Raw genomic sequence first — 17,421 nt, forward strand, 5'->3', positions numbered from 1 at the left:
GCCTGCGCGTCTGGAGCCTGTGCTCCGCAACGGGAGAGGCCACAGCAGTGAGAGGCCCATGTACCACAAAAAAAAAAAAAAAGAGAGAGAGTAGAACCTTCTCTTTCCCCCATTTTTTTTTTTCTGACTAGTTCTTTACAAACTATTTCCATTAGGAATATCCTTTTCCTTTTTTACAGATATAATTTTCGGGATTTAACTTTTTAATTTAATCAGACTGTAATTTCCTTCTTCCATATTTTACCTTCCCTAAATGTGTTGCATGTCTACAGCATGGCTGGTACCATTCACAGTCCTGTGCATACCAAGAAAACTGAAGCAGGGCACTGAGTGCAGCTAAGATAGACAGGCAATCCTGAGAAAATGTGGTAGCCCCTAGTGAATGTCTGAACTATGAATGGAGGGTCAAGACCTCAGAGGGCTGTTGAGCTCTGAGGGAGGGCATCATAGGCAGAAGGCACAGCATGGGAAAGGCTGAGTGAGGTTTGGTTTGGGGTGGGGTGGGGGAGTGAGTTGACAGATGCATGAGTCAGCTGACTTGCTGACGAATGTGATGGGTCTCAGCTTGGGATGCTCTTCCATGACACACCTGCATGGCTTCCTTCCTTAATTCCTTCCAATCCTCACCCCAAAGACACTTGCTTGGGAGGCCTGATCTGGCCACTCTAAATTTCAGCCATAGCACTCTAGCACTTAATAACCTGCTTTCCCACTTAATTTTTTCTTTGATGTTTTAGCATCATGCATTGTACTTATTTTGTTTCCCCCACGCAGAAAGTAACTCCATGAGGGTGGGTATTTTTTTCCTGTGTTGTTCACTGCTGTTTTTCCAGCACCCAGAATAGTGCTGGGCATGTCACAGATGCCCAATAAACATCTGTGGAGTGAATGAATGAATGAGGCTGGAAAGGAAGCTTTGACAAGATTATAAAGCGCCTTATATGATCTGCTCACATGTTTGGATGTTTTTCTTCAGACAATGAGAAATTTAATTCATCTACACAGTTTATTCTCGTCTAAAGACCAACTGTCTAGTCTTTAGGGAACGTGATGCCTAATTTGGTGACCATAAAAGAGACAGAGATTTATTCTTCACAGTCTTCTGGTTTTATCTTAAGTGGTTGAAGAGTATCTTCTAATTCAAACACTTTAAATACAAATTCTTTGTGGTTAAGTTATCTCTAAGTTATCTCTTGGTTAATTTGATGGTAATTTATTTTATGTTGTCACGTGTTTGCTTTCTCCCTATGCAGGTTCTGTGGTGGACTAATTAAGGACATAAAGAGGAAAGCACCATTTTTTGCCAGTGATTTTTATGATGCTTTAAATATTCAGGCTCTTTCAGCAATTCTCTTCATTTATCTGGCAACAGTAACTAATGCTATCACTTTTGGAGGACTGCTTGGGGATGCCACTGACAACATGCAGGTGGGTTTGGTTTGGGGGAAGACACAAATAGTACAGCCCAGATTGCCTTCCTCACCCCTACAGCTCAGCTAGAAGCAGATGGCCTTTCAGTTACTCAGCATGATTTTCTTTCTTTTGCTAGATGCTGCATTTTACTTTGCTTCTGGCCTGCTGCTGTATTTCCAGCATTTTAGTAATTACAAAAATAGCTTGATGAAATCTGGCTTGAGTCACAAGTAGGGAAAAGAAGGGAAGGAAATGAGGATACACAATTCTGTTTGGGCAAAAGCGTATCAGCTGCTTTAGTTTTGTGCTGGGTATAAGGTTAAGATATTCTATTACCTTGAGTGTATGGACCATACTATTAAACTTGATGACATAGCAAGTTTTGGGGAATGCCTGGTTAGCTTCCTTTTTCATGTGAACAAGCAATTGAGTGATTTGCTCAAGATTGGATTTGCATCTCTATCGGTAGAGCTCAGCTTTAAGGAATAAAAGCTAGGTGTTGATTTTCCTATTCCTGAATCTGCCTCTCATTAAGCTGTGTAGACTCTAGCTTAACTTATTTTGTATAAACCACAATTTGTTGGTTACTTTGCAGGTGGCATTCACCCTCCTTTTGTATCAATAATAGCTGAAGCTTTAGCTATAGAGAAGTTATTTTAAATTCCCATAATCAGAAAAATATGTACAAAACTACTCTTAGTTGATCCAGTCATTAGGAAAAAATAGGTATTGTGCTAGGTGCTGAGTGAGTAGTGAGTGAAGCTGAAAACAACCAGATTCAAGCCCTTTTCAAACTCTGTCCTTCTATGTTTCTACTTATTACTGTTTAACCTATGTGACATTCATAAGTGCTGCCAACCAGCTTATTTAAGAAAAAAAAATACAGCTGATTCCAAAGGATTGCTTTTCTTCTACTTCTGTTTTCTCCCCTGGGCACATTCATGTTTTAGATTTCTGCTTAAACACAAAATTAAGATGGAGACACTCTATGACATCTATGTTGACCCAAGCAAAAAGGGAGACATTACTTTAAACAATTGTAATTCATCTGTTAAGAGAGCTTTTATCTTTTAGCTTTTATCTATTGCTATAAAGCATGTTACCCCCTAAATCCAAGGCTTCAAACAACCATTTTATTATTCTCTCTCATGGTTTTGGTGGTTGGTGGACTCAGCTGGGTGGTTCTCTTTGGTCTTCATAGACTTGTGAGTAAGATGGCAGCTAAGGTTGGAGTTGCCTGAGGGCTTCTTTAGTCACATGACTGGTGCCTAGGCTGAGATATCTGGTAGTTGGGGACTGAGGGCTCCCCACATGACTTTTCCTAGTTCCCATGTGAATGTGCACTCACGATTCCTTCATTTTCTGATTTTCAAAGAGAGGTTGAAAATTCGATTTCTTACATGAAATCTGGTGATTCTTAAATATTGGCAGCTGATTAACATTTTAAAAGTTATATTGTTCTGGCCAGAAAGCACATTCCCCAGGCATGGGGAATCGAAACCAAGCGTGGTAGGACACAGAGATGAAGTATATGAAGAGGGTGTTTCCCCCTTTTTTCCTCATTCATAAGACAAGAATGAATAAATTAAATTGTAACAGTGTTGTCAGTAATGGTATTTTTTATAAAATCTGATCTGTATTCAAATTGGGCAGCTATTCCGCATCTAAATGAGAGCATAATGATAACTAAAGCACACCATTCAAGAGAACAAGTGGAAAAGAAAGCACTGGGGAAGCACCTTGAGGCCAGCATGAAGAAGATAATAGAGGCAGCCTCATGTAAAGAAAATCAGACCTTCCTCCCCACAGATACATCAGAAATACATCTACACGTGGAACTGCTCCTATAGTACACCACTGAACACTGGCAGAAGACCTCAGACCTCCGAAAGGCAAGAAACTCTCCATGTACCTGGCCATGTGGAAGAAAGGCTCTTGGTCCTCCAGCCAGGAGTCAGTGCTGTGCCTCTGAGGTTGGAGAGCCAACTTCAGGACACTGGTCCACAAGAGACCTCCCAGCTCCACCTAATATCAAATGGGAAAAATCTCCCAGAGATCTCCATCTCAACACCAGCACCAAGCTTCACTCAACGACCAGCAAGCTACAGTGCTGGACACCCTATGCAAAACAGCTAGCAAGACAGGAACACAGCCCCATCCATTAGCAGAGAGGCTGCCTAAAATCATAATAAGACCACAGACACCCCAAAACACACCACCAGACACAGTCTTGCCCACCAGAAAGACAAGATCCAGCCTCATCCACCAGAACACAGGCACTAGTCCCCTCCACCAGGAAGCCTACACAACACGCTGAACCAACCTTAGCCACTGGGGACAGACACCAAAAACAACGGGAACTACAAACCTGCAGCCTGTGAAAAGGAGACCCCAAACACAGTAAGAGAAGCAAAATGAGAAGACAGAAAAACACACAGCAGATGAAGGAGCAAGGTAAACACCCACCAGACCTAACAAATGAAGAGGAAATAGGCAGTCTACCTGAAAAAGAATTTAGAATAATGATATTAAAGATGATCCAAAATCTTGGAAATAGAATAGAGAAAATGCAAGAAACACTTAACAAGGACCTAGAAGAACTAAAGAGGAAACAAGCAACAATGAACAACACAGTAAATGAAATTAAAAATACTGTAGAAGGGATCAATAGCAGGATAACTGAGGCAGAAGAACAGATAAGTGACATGGAAGATAAAATAGTAGAAATAACTACTGCAGAGCAGAATAAAGAAAAAAGAATGAAAAGAACTGAGGACAGTCTCAGAGACCTCTGGGACAACATTAAACGCACCAACATTTGAATTATAGGGTCCAAGAAGAAGAAGAGAAAAAGAAAGGGACTGAGAAAATATTTGCAGAGATTATAGTTGAAAACTTCCCTAATATGGGAAAGGAAATAGTTAATCAAGTCCAGGAAGCACAGAGAGTCCCATACAGGATAAATCCAAGGAGAAACACGCCAAGACACATATTAATCAAACTGTCAAAAATTAAACACAAAACATATTAAAAGCAGCAAGGGAAAAACAACAAATAACACACAAGGGAATCCCCATCAGGTTAACAGCTGATCTTTCAGCAGAAACTCTGCAAGCCAGAAGGGAGAGGCAGGACACATTTTTTTTTTTTCTTTTTTGCAGTACGCAGGCCTCCCACTGTTGTGGCCTCTCCCACTATGGAGCACAGGCTCTGGACGTGCAGGCTCAGCGGCCATGGCTCACGGGCCTAGCCGCTCCGCGGCATATGGGATCCTCCCAGACCGGGGCAGGAACCCGTGTCCCCTGCATCGGCAGGCGGACTCTCAACCACTGCGCCACCAGGGAAGCCCCAAGGCAGGACATATTTAAAGTGATGAAGGAGAAAAACCTGCAACCAAGATTACTCTACCCAGCAAGGATCTCATTCAGATTTGATGGAGAAATTAAAACCTTTACAGACAAGCAAAAACTGAGAGAGTTCAGCCCCACCAAACCAGCTTTACAGCAAATGCTAAAGGAACTTCTCTAGGAAAGAAGCACAAGAGAAGGGAAAGGCCTACAATAAAAAACCAAAAACAGTTAAGGAAATGGGAATAGGAACATACATATTGGTAATTACCTTAAATGTAAATGGATTAAATGCTCCTACCAAAAGACACAGACTGGCTGAATGGATACAAAAACAAGACCCTTATATATGCTGTCTACAAGAGACCCACTTCAGACCTAGGGACGCATACAGACTAAAACTCAGGGGATGGAAAAGATATTCCATGCAAATGGAAATCAAAAGAAAGCTGGTGTAGCAATTCTCATATCAGACAAAATAGACTTTAAAATAAAGACTATTACAAGAGACAAGGAAGGACACTACATAATGATCAAGGGATCGATCCAAGAAGAAGATATAACAATTGTAAATATGTATACACCCAGCATAGGAGCACCTCAATACATAAGGCAAATACTAGCAGCCATAAAAGGGGAAATTGACAGTAACACAGTCATAGTAGGGAACTTTAACACCCCACTTTCACCAATGGACAGATCACCCAAAATGAAAATAAGGAAACACAAGCTTTAAATGATACATTAAACAAGATGGACTTAATTAATATTTATAGGACATTTCATCCAAAAACAACAGAATACACATTTTTCTCAAGTGCTCATGGAACATTCTCCAGGATAGATCATACCTTGGGTCACAAATCAAGCCTTGGTAAATTTAAGAAAATTGAAATCGTATCAAGTATCTTTTCTGACCACAACGCTATGAGACTAGATATCAATTACAGGAAAAGATCTGTAAAAAATACAAACACGTGGAGGCTAAACAATACACTACTTAATAACGAAGTGATCACTGAAGAAATGAAAGAGGAAATAAAAAAATACCTAGAAACAAATGACAATGGAGACAAGATGACACAAAACCTATGGGATGCAGCAAAAGCAGTTCTAAGAGGGAAGTTTATAGCAATACAATCCTACCTTAAGAAACAGGAAAATCTCAAGTAAACAACCTAACCTTACACCTAAAGCAATTAGATAAAGAACAAAAAAACCCCAAAGTTAGCAGAAGGAAAGAAATCATAAAGATCAGATCAGAAATAAATGAAAAAGAAATGAAGGAAACGATAGCAAAGATCAATAAAACTAAAAGCTGGCTCTTTGAGAAGATAAACAAAATTGATAAACCATTAGCCAGACTCATGAACTAAAAAGGGAGAAGACTCAAATCAATAGAATTAGAAATGAAAAAGGAGAAGTAACAAGTGACACTGCAGAAATACAAAAGATCATGAGAGATTACTACAAGCAACTCTATGCCAATAAAATGGACAACCTGGAGGAAATGGACAAATTCTTAGAAAAGCACAACCATCCCAGACTGAACCAGGAAGAAATAGAAAATATGAACAGACCAATCACAGACACTGAAATTGAAACTGTGATAAAAAAATCTTCCAACAAACAAAACCCCAGGGCCAGATGGCTTCACAGGCGAATTCTATCAACCATTAAAGAAGAGCTAACACCTATCCTTCTCAAACTCTTCCAAAATATAGCAGAGAGAGGAACTCTCCCAAACTCATTCTACGAGGACACCATCACCCTGATACCAAAACCAGACAAAGATATCACAAAGAAAGAAAACTACAGCCCAATCACTGATGAACATAGATGCAAAAATCCTCAACAAAATACTAGCAAGCAGAATCCAACAGCACATTAAAAGAATCATACACCATGATCAAGTGGGGTTTATTCCAGGAATGCAAGGATTCTTCAGTATATGCAAGTCAGTCAACGTGATACACCATATTAACAAATTGAAGGAGAAAAACCATATGATCATCTCAATACATGCAGAGAAAGCTTTCTACAAAATTCAACACCCATTTATGATAAAAACCCTGCAGAAAGTAGGCATAGAGGGAACTTCCCTCAACATAATAAAGGCCATACATGACAAACCCACAGCCACCATCGTCCTCAATGGTTAAAAACTGAAACCATTTCCACTAAGATCAGGAGCAAGACAAGGTTGCCCACTCTCACCACTGTTATTCAACATAGTTTTGGAAGTTTTAGCCGCAGCAATCAGAGAAGAAAAAGAAATAAAAGGAATCCAAATTGGAAAAGAAGAAGTAAAGCTGTCACTGTTTGCAGATGACATGATACTATACATAGAGAATCCTAAAGATTCTACCAGAAAACTACTAGAGCTAATCAATGAATTTGTAAAGTGGCAGGATACAAATACACAGAAATCTCTGCCAATCCTATACACTAATGATGAAAAATCTGAAAGTGAAATTAAGAAAATACTTCCATTTACCATTGCAACAAAAAGAATAAAATATCTAGGAATAAACCTACCTAAGGAGACAAAAGACCTGTATGCAGAAAATTATAAGACACTGATGAAAGAAATTAAAGATGATACAAATAGAGGAGAGATATACCATGTTCTTGGGTTGGAAGAATGAACACTGTGATAATGACTCTACTACCCAAAGCAATCTACAGATTCAGTGCAATCCCTATCAAACCACCACTGGCATTTTTCAGAGAACTAGAACAAAAAATTGCACAATTTTTATGGAAACACAGAAAACCCCCAAATAGCCAAAGTGATCTTGAGAACGAAAAATGGAGCTGGAGGAATCAGGCTCCCTGACTTCAGACTATACTACAAAGCTACAGTAATCAAGACAGTATGTACTGGCAGAAAAACAGAAATATAGATCAGTGGAACAGGATAGAAAGCCCAGAGATAAACCCATGCACATATGGTCACCTTATCTTTGATAAAGGAGGTAAGAATATACAGTGGAGAAAAGACAGCCTCTTCAATAAGTGGTGCTGAGAAAACTGGACAGCTACATGTAAAAGGATGAAATTAGAACACTCCCTAACACCATACACAAAAATAAACTCAAAATTGATTAAAGACCTAAATGTAAGGCCAGAAACTATCAAGCTCTTAGGGGAAAACATAGGCAGAACACTTTATGACATAAATCACAGCAAGATCTTTTTTGACCCACCTCCTAGAGAAATGGAAATAAAACCAAAAATAAACAAATGGGACCTAATGAAACTGAAAAGCTTTTGCACAGCAAAAGAAACCACAAACAGGACCAAAAGACAACCCTCAGAAAGGGAGAAAATATTTGCAAATGAAGCAACTGACAAAGGATTAATCTCCAAAATTTATAAGCAGTCATGCAGCTCAATATCAAGAAAACAAACAACCCAATCCAAAAATGGGCAGAAGACCTAAGTAGACATTTCTCCAAAGAGAATATACAGACTGCCAACAAACACATGAAAGAATGCTCAACATCATTAATCATTAGAGAAAGGCAAATCAGAATTACAATGAGATATTATCTCACACTGGTCAGAATGGCCATCATCAAGAAATCTAGAAACTATAAATGCTGGAGAGGGTGTGGAGAAAAGGGAACCCTCTTGCACTGTTGGTGGGAATGTAAATTGATACAGCCACTCTGGAGAACAGTATGGAGGTTCCTTAAAAAACTACAAATAGAACTACCATATGACCCAGCAATCCCACTACTAGGCATATACCCTGAGAAAACCATAATTCAAAAAGAGTCATGTACCACAGTGTTCATTGCAGCTCTATTTACAATAGCCAGGACATGGAAGCAACCTAAGTGTCCATCAACAGATGAATGGATAAAGAAGATGTGGCACATATATACAATGTATATTACTCAGCCATAAAAAGAAACGAAAGTGAGTTATTTGTAGTGAGGTGGATGTACCTAGAGTGTGTCATACAGAGTGAAGTAAGTCAGAAAGAGAAAAACAAATACTGTATGCTAACACATATTTATGGAATCTAAGAAAAAAAAAGTCATGAAGAACCTAGGGGTAAGACAGGAATAAAGATGCAGACCTTCTAGAGAATGGACTTGAGGATATGGGGAGGGGGAAGGGTAAGCTGTGACAAAGTGAGAGAGTGATATGGACCTATATACACTACCAAATGTAAAATAGATAGCTAGTGGGAAGCAGCCGCATAGCACAGGGAGATTAGCTCGGTGGTTTGTGACCACCTAAAGGGGTGGGATAGGGAGGGTGGGAGAGAGGGAGACGCAAGAGGGAAGAGGTATGGGAACATATGTACATGTATAACTGATTGACTTTGTTATAAAGCAGAAACTAACACACCATTGTAAAGCAATTATACTCCAATAAAGATGTTTAAAAAAAAACCAAAATCAATGAAAGATGTGGTTTTGAGAGGGCAGCAAGAACAAAACCTCCTTCTGTCTTTCAGAATATAGAGAGACTTTTTGTGAAGATAGTTTTTCAACACATTTTTTTTCAAAGATGTTCTCATTGAGACAGAGGCAGTATGACACTTCTTATGTGTTAGTTTATCACCTTTTAAAACTGAATTGAACTCCTTTTCAATTTCATAAGGCTTAGCTTTAAAGCACTGCATCTGAGACAGGAAGAAATCTGTTAAAGTCTATTGGTGATCCCTCCTGGTGAATTAATTTCTGTATGAGTGAGTTCTGTAAAGTAAAGGATTCTGTTGTGTAACATGTATAGTTACTGTGGGTTTTTCCTCTGTGATAGGTGTTATGGGAAAGGCGTTGGTGGTGTAGTAAGCTGTTTTCTGGGTTCTGAAGATTGTAGGAGAAATATAAATGCTTTCAGTGTATCAAGATGTCCATTAAAATGACCATTGGCTGGATGTTACTCCTGGGAGTTGACTTAATTCAAAGTATCTAGTTCAAACCTATGAGGACTATTCGCCAGACATAGTTTGGTCATTTTATTAATAGATTTTGTAACCTCCATTGACAGTTTCAATGAAACTATGAATTCATTATTTTAAAAGTTTCTCTGAATGGAAATAGTGATGGACATATTTTCCTTTCATTTCTGAAGACTTTTTTCTTTAATAAATTCATTGATGAAATGCTACAATTTGATATTCAGTGGGTGGCAGAAACACTGATAAACAGGGATAAAAAATTAATGACCATTAATAGATACTTGTTGAACTGAGTACTCTATTATCAGTTTCTTTACGGTGGAATAATGCTATTAGTAAATGGGTTCATAGATCCAAGTGCTGAGTTTATAGATCTAAAATAATATATATAAATATAAATGGACTAGTGTGTGCACACATACCTAACTCAATAGTTACATAGTAATTTTACATATCCTAGTATTTAAATATGGAAAAATTTTACCTATAGTCATCAAATTAGGTTTTCCTGCAATGGTAGATGACTTAGATTGGTACATCTGTTGGTTTTATCTATTTTGAAGACCAGGGAATAAGGTGAATTTAATATGTGGAAGGGTATCTCAAAACTGAAAGGGTGTACTTTAACATACAGAGGTGTTTTTTTTTTTTTGTCTTGTTTTTTTATGGAAGTATAGTTGATTTACAATGTTGTTTTAGTTTCTGGTGTACAGCAAAGTGATTCAGTGATTCAGTTTTATATATGTATATAAAATTTTCATATTCTTTTTCCATTATGGTTTATTATAGGATATTGAATATAGTTCCCTGTGCTATACAGTAAGTAGGTCCTTGTTGTGTTTTTTATATAAAGTGGTTTGTATCTGCTAGTTCCAAACTCCTAATTTATTCCTCTCCCACCCTACCCTCCTTCAGTAACCACAAGTCTGTTTCTGTTTTGTGAACAAGTTCATTCATGTCATATTTTAGATTCCACATATAAGTGATATTATATGGTATTTGTCTTTCTCTTTCTGACTTACTTCACTTTGTATGATAATCTCTAGGTCCATCCATGTTGCTGAAAATGGTGTTGTTTCGTTCTTTTTTATGGCTGAGTAGTATTCTATTGTGTATATATACCACATCTTTATCCATTCATCTGTCAGTGGACATTTAGGTTGCTTTCGTGTCTTGGCTATTGTAAATAGTGCTGCTGTGAACATTGGGGTGCAGGTATCTTTTTGAATTATAGTTTTCTCTGAATATATGCCCAGGAGTGGGATTGCTGGATCATATGTCAACTCTATTTTTAGTTTTTTGAGGGACTTGCAAACTGTTTTCCATAGTGGCTGCACCAATTTACATTCCCACCAACAGTGTAGGAGCATTTCCTGTTCTCCACGTCCTCTCCAGCATTTTTTATTTGTAGACTTTTTAATGATGGCCATTCTGACCAGTGTGAGTTGGTACCCCATTGTAGTTTTGATTTGCATTTCTCTAGTAATTAGTGTTGTTGAACATCTTTTCATGGACCTGTTGGCCATCTGTATAACACGTACAGAGGTTTTGATGCTCTGGTGGTAGATGTCTTCTTGACTTGGACACCAGGACAACAAAATATTTTGTGGATTTGGTGCTGAGACCCGGGTTATTATTTCACAGGTCTAAGGCAGAGGTTGGTTCATTCCTTTGCAAATATTTATTGAGTGTCTACCATGTGCCAGACACTATTTTAAGTGCTGGGGATACAGATAACATGACCAAAATAGGTAAGAATCCCTATTCTGATGGTATTTACAATCTAGAGTGTTGATTCTGATGGTATTTACAATCTGGAGTGTTGATAAAGCAATCTTTTTTTTACCCCCCAGAGATACCAGTAGTGGTTTGTAGTGGGCTTAATTAGGGGGGTGAATTTGACTTTCTAAACATTAGGTCAAGACTAAGCAGAAAAGCATTGGCACAGCCTGAAATAATCTTAAATTATATCACATGTCTTCATAAATGTGACAGTGGGTTATTCTCAAAAGCACTGGCAGCTCAAATGAGTCAACTGAGAACAGTGTCCTTGCTTTTAAAGGAAGGCAGCTCAGAGATGGTTCACATAGCCTTTATTTTGAGGCTACAAATAGACATGGGTGCTGGGTAGAAGCATGTTGGGAAAACACAAATGAGTCACTGCACTGGTGTTGTTTAAGCAAACTCTTCTGCCAACTTCTGTTCAGGAGGTCTTGCCTGCTCAGAGATAGGAATTTACATTTAAGTGTTCATTTCAGAGCAGAAGTATATGTATTATATATATGCATATATATGTAATTAGTATACACACATAAATTCTGACTTATATTTGTATATTATGTATTTAATTATATATTATAATAAAATATATATATTTAATAATCATACATATATATGTAATCATTACATACATATATATGTAATGATATATGTATCACACATTATATGTGTGTGTTTGTGTATATACATATACACACACCTCTTTAGAAGCAGATTTTGGGAGCCACATGGATCATTTCCCATGGAACTGTGTTCAAAATAAAACAGTTGAGGCTACAGTGGCTCCAAATATAATCAAATTATAATGGTAACATAGATAACTGTATGTATTCTTCAACTTTCCACATACATTTGGGCCATCACGCTTCTCTGAGAGGACTCTGAGCCTTCCAGCGTGGGTATGCATGGATTCCTTGTTAAGTGTGGGCCATTAAAGTTTAGCCTGGGCTTCTGGGAGTAACTGAACTGCTTTGCCAAGAGTTGACCTTATATTTGTCTGAGATCTAGCACTGGCTTGTAACTGTTTCCTGTTCTTAGAGTTAAAGACAAAGGACTAGAGCATAGGCTTTCTGAGGTCTGAGAACTGTGCAATTCTCTTACTGTCCTTTTCAGTATGTCCCACTGTAATAATCCTCTGTTCCCCTTGCCATACTGTCAAGTAAACAAGGGCTTTTATCTTCACTATCCTAAAAACATGTCTTTGTCACAACTAAACTCTCTGTGACCATGCATGCGAACTCATTGCGTTATATTTCTACTACTCTTGCTTGTCCTATTCATTTAGATGCTTTAAATTGTTAAATGTTGATTTAACAAATATTTATGGATAGCTTAGTCTATGGGTAAGATACTGATATAAGGAACAGTTTTTTGATGCTTTATGGCAAGTCTTTGTGTTGTTTAAAAGTTGTTCTTCTGAGTTTATGGAACGCAGAAAAGTGCTTTAATTTAAATCGACATTGTTGATTGTGAATGACTGAGAACAGTCTAGAGGGAAGACTGAGTGAAGAAAGTCATTTAAAGTTTTTTCAGGAGTAAATATAATCCTATTTTCACAAACCTTTTAGTAAAAGAATACAGTAAGGTTTTTAGAATTGTGTGAGTTTTGTGATATTTATGGAGCCTAACAGCACATTTTAAGGGAACTTGTTTCATAATAAGGAACATTTATAAATGTAAATTTGGCATCTCCAAATTTGAGACTTTATTTTAACATACTGCTGTGCTGAGAATATTTGATCAATCTACTCAAGATGGAAATGTATCATTTCTTATTTATATATGATATTCCTTGATAAGATAAACACTTCTTTGTAACAGCAGGATTAAAGCAGCAGATAATTGCTTTACTACATGAGGGACTGTACAGTAATTTCACCTTACCCGAATATTGCACTTTGGCACCAAAGTGCATTTCTTCCTTGAAGTGGAAATAGAAGGTGACATGTTAATCTGTACCAGAAACATGTTCTAGTTTCAAAAAGTGAGGTAGGGATAGTCTGTTGGAATGAACCAATTAGGTTGCTTTGGTAAGAAAAAATAAATGTGTATTCAGTGACAAAGCAAAGGGTGCTACACTGCTTACTTGCCTCCAAGGGATATTGGCCATCCTTTTCCCTGGAAGGAACTTTAGATAATTTACTTCATTTTATTTACAAGTTTTGAATTAAACCTGTTTGATTGAAGTTAAGTAATTTTTTTAACCAAATTTCATTTGCCAGAAACCTTTTTGGTTGTTTTTTTAATTAAGACCTTTGTCAACTCTATTTTCTTGGTGATCAGAAAATGATAGTCATTTGGGCAGCAGTGGAGATCCCAAATGATGCTAAATTCTAAAATTATTTTGTGTTGAGCTTGAAATTATTTTGAAGTAGTTTTATTTTTAATAAGATGTAATTATGCATTGTGGAAAATTCAAACAATACAGAAACACTGCATAGAAGATAATTTTGCTCTTAAATCCATCACCCAGAAATAACCATTATTAACCTTTTCATGAATATCTTTCCGTATGTCTAGCAATGCATGTGTAAATAAATCAGTGTATAGGATTTTATGTAAATGAGATCATATGTGATCATATACATCACTAGCATTTCATGGAAGTCTTTCCACTTCAATACAATCTTGAACATCATTCTTAACTGCTGCATCTATTTATACACATGATGTATGTGCTATAATCTACTTAATAAATTCTCTATTAGTAGACTTTCAGTTTTTTTCAGTTTTTTCATTTGTAAACAAACTTGATGCTTAACCACATTTTCATTCTTCTTAATTACCTCCTTAGAGTAAATTCCTAGCAGCATGTGATTGCAGGATATACCTATTTTATTTTTGTTATTTATTTCAGATTACACTCCACAAAGGTTATACCAATTTATACTTCTCCCAGTAATGGACAAGAGTGCTGGCTTGCTCACACTCTTGCAAGAACAGGATTTGTCTCATATTCTCATCTTTGTCATTCTGTGGCTTGAAAACATGATGGCTCATTCGTATTCAATTTAAATTTCTTGATTTTTAGTGAGAGTTAATATCCTTACACGCTTTATTGCTTACCCATGCACCTTTATATTTGTACTCTTGGAATAGTTTCCTTTTGGGCATTCTTTTTTCTTTTTTTTTTTCTCAATGACTTATAAGAACTCTTTGTATAATAAGGATATTTTCCCTTTGCTTGTCAGAAATATCGCAGATATATTTTCCCCCAGGTCTGCCGTATCTTTTAACCTTATTTATGATTTCTTTTGCTGTGAAGATTTCAATTCTTCTGTAGTCAAAATCTTCAGTCTTTTATAGTTTCTTATATTCGTGATGTATTTAGAGAGGTTTCCCCACCCCAAGATTAGAAAAATATTTGCCCACATATCTTAGTTCTTTTATGTTTTCATTTACATTTTTTATCCATCTGGAATTGATTTTTGTGTAAGGTTATACTGGTATTTGATGTTTGGACACTTCAGATGATCTAGATACATACTCACAGCTCTTCAAACAAAACAGTATTGTAAAGCCTCCCTTACTTGCTCATCCATTTTATTGGACTTGGAATTGAAGCTCTTTGGTAAAGATTTTGGCTCATACTTTTCTTCAAGCAGAGAGATAATTCGTCTTTCAAGTCTTCCCTCTTTTTTCTGTTCCTGCTGGGCAGTGTAAACAGAAACCCTGTTTATGACAACAAAGCACTTTCAGGCAGAGTAGATGGCACACTAAGGACTTGGCAGCTGTGATCTGTCAGGACAGAAATCATTGATTTATAGTCTGTAGCTACACAGGTAAAGTAAAAAATGAGGGTTGTATATCCAGTCTTCTTCCCTAGTGTAGATGAATGGTCTGTGTAACCACTGATCATTAACCATACTAGCAGGTGGTTCTCATTTTGATAGAGGAAGGGAGGTCGCTTGAATGGCTGCACCTTAGATTTGGACCATATGAGAATCACCTGGGGAACTTTGAAAAACTATGGATTCCCCAGGCCTGATCTTCGGAGGTCCTGATTTAATTGTTCAAAGTGGAGATAAAGAATGTTTTGTTTGTTTCTTTTTTTAAACCCCCAAAAACAAAGCAAAAAAAAAAACCTTCCCAGATAATTCTCCTGTGACTCAAATTTAATTTAGATACTTGCATCATCTCTCCACTTATTTTTGATCATGTGGCTTTATGTCGGGGATCTGACATCAAAACTCCTACAGGTAATTCAGACTTGTCTGCTTATTTCCAATGGCCATGTTTAAATGGCATTAGGCTGCATCATTTTTCTTGGCTAAATTTCAGATTCAAAAACTCATCTAGAGAAGTTTAATTAATCAACATTCTACACAGTTTGAATAGATTACAATCAACACATGCCAAAATTTCTTTTTATGGTTAGAAGACAATTTTTTTAAAAAGACTTGAAATATAGCAATAGTGTTGGTGAATATTTTAGCATTTATTGCCACCAAAATATTTTTTTTCTCAAGTTTTACTTCGTTGAAAATTGACAAAGAAATAGAAAATCTTTTGTTTTTTAAGGCAGTTTTGCATTTGGATTAATTATTAATCCAGGTAATACATTTCTTAATAAGAAGGACATAAAACAACAAAGGTCATTCTTTAGTGTTATATGAAGATACCAAAGATACTAAATTACAATAAAGTCAAAGTAGACAGCATAAATTTTTAATGCTTTATCATTTTGAATGTGTTTGCTTTGTGTTAGCCATGACAGGCATGAGGGCCCTGGCAGACCTTGTCACAAGTAGCTGAAAGACAAAATACTGGTGTTACCAATCATGGTTGGATTTTTTTTTTTCCTAAAGAATCTTGCTCCTATGGTCAGATTTCTTTTATGCTTGATTTTTCTATTATGAGACTTGGGTTGATTTTCTTGGCTCTTTTGTAAGACAAGGACCATCTTTGGTTTAACGTCATACCCTTACGTGAGCAGAAAAAATTTCATAAATTGTTTTAGTTGTGGGTTTTGACTTCACTGCTGTAAAGTAAAACTGTTTTGTTTCATTGTAGTTGATTCCGTGTGTTCAGTAACACAAGGAATGAAAAGAAGCAACAAAATCGATGGCTGTAGCTGTCGCCCTCTAAGGCTTCTGTTGAGTTGGAGTTTTGCTCTGCGAAACACTCTGAATCTGTAAAGAGGCTTTTCTCCCCCTTTTCCTCTGAGGACTGATCTTCATCTTCTCATATCACTCCTTTTGACTGTCACTCTCCATCTCCTTCCTCCTTTGAAGGACAGAGAAATAATAGAGGCAGACTGGGAAGAAGGAGATGAGAAGCAGGAAGAAAAGGGAACCAGCATCTTATTGCATCTCTACTTTACTCTTAGGTCTTTCTATAGTGTGGTCATATTCAGTCCAAATAATTATCCTATGAAATAGCCATTGATTTTATAGAGAAGAGAGTTAGGATTTAGAGAGGTTGATAACTGGTGGAGCTGAGATTTAAACTCAGATATCCCTGACTCCAAGACCTGCTCTTTGTGCTGAAACACCTGGAAGAGACCTTGGAAGAGACCTAGTTCAGCCTCCTCATCTCATATCTGAATAGATTATGTATATATTACTGTTCATCAAAAACATATCTATCAATGACTATGCTAAGCACTTGACATGCATTATCTAATCTAATTTTCACACGGATGGTATGAGGCATGGAGAGGTTAAGTAACTTGCTTAAGTCATCGATGGAGTAAACGACAGAGTCTAGATATCAGCTTGGTCTGACTCCACAGTCCATTGCAGCTCTTTGGTGACAGAACAGAGTCTAGACTCTGGGTTTCCTGAGGGCCAGTTGTTAGCTCTTTCTTCTGTTCCACAGTGGACATCACCTAATTGGAAATGGAATAAAATAAAAGCCAAATCAAAATGGAGCTGGAGTGCTTTGTGGCACCTGATTCTGCCACCCCTCAGAGCTCAGCCATCTACATTCTCATGAATTGCTAGGGAGTTTGTTCCTCTG

At 37.2% G+C, this 17,421-nt stretch overlaps 1 protein-coding gene across 1 annotated transcript in view; it reads left to right on the plus strand.

Moving 5' to 3' along the window:
- Positions 1 to 17,421, plus strand: part of SLC4A4 (solute carrier family 4 member 4) — a 349,538-nt gene that overhangs the window by 245,857 nt on the left and 86,260 nt on the right. Inside the window, exon 12 of the mRNA XM_081248819.1 lies at positions 1,254 to 1,428. Within this exon, the coding sequence (XP_081104945.1) occupies positions 1,254 to 1,428 (175 nt within the window). The remainder of the gene's footprint in view (positions 1 to 1,253; positions 1,429 to 17,421) is intronic.

Source organism: Mesoplodon bidens, assembly GCF_964165515.1.
Source record: "Mesoplodon bidens genome assembly, chromosome: 1".
NCBI lineage: Eukaryota > Metazoa > Chordata > Mammalia > Artiodactyla > Ziphiidae > Mesoplodon > Mesoplodon bidens.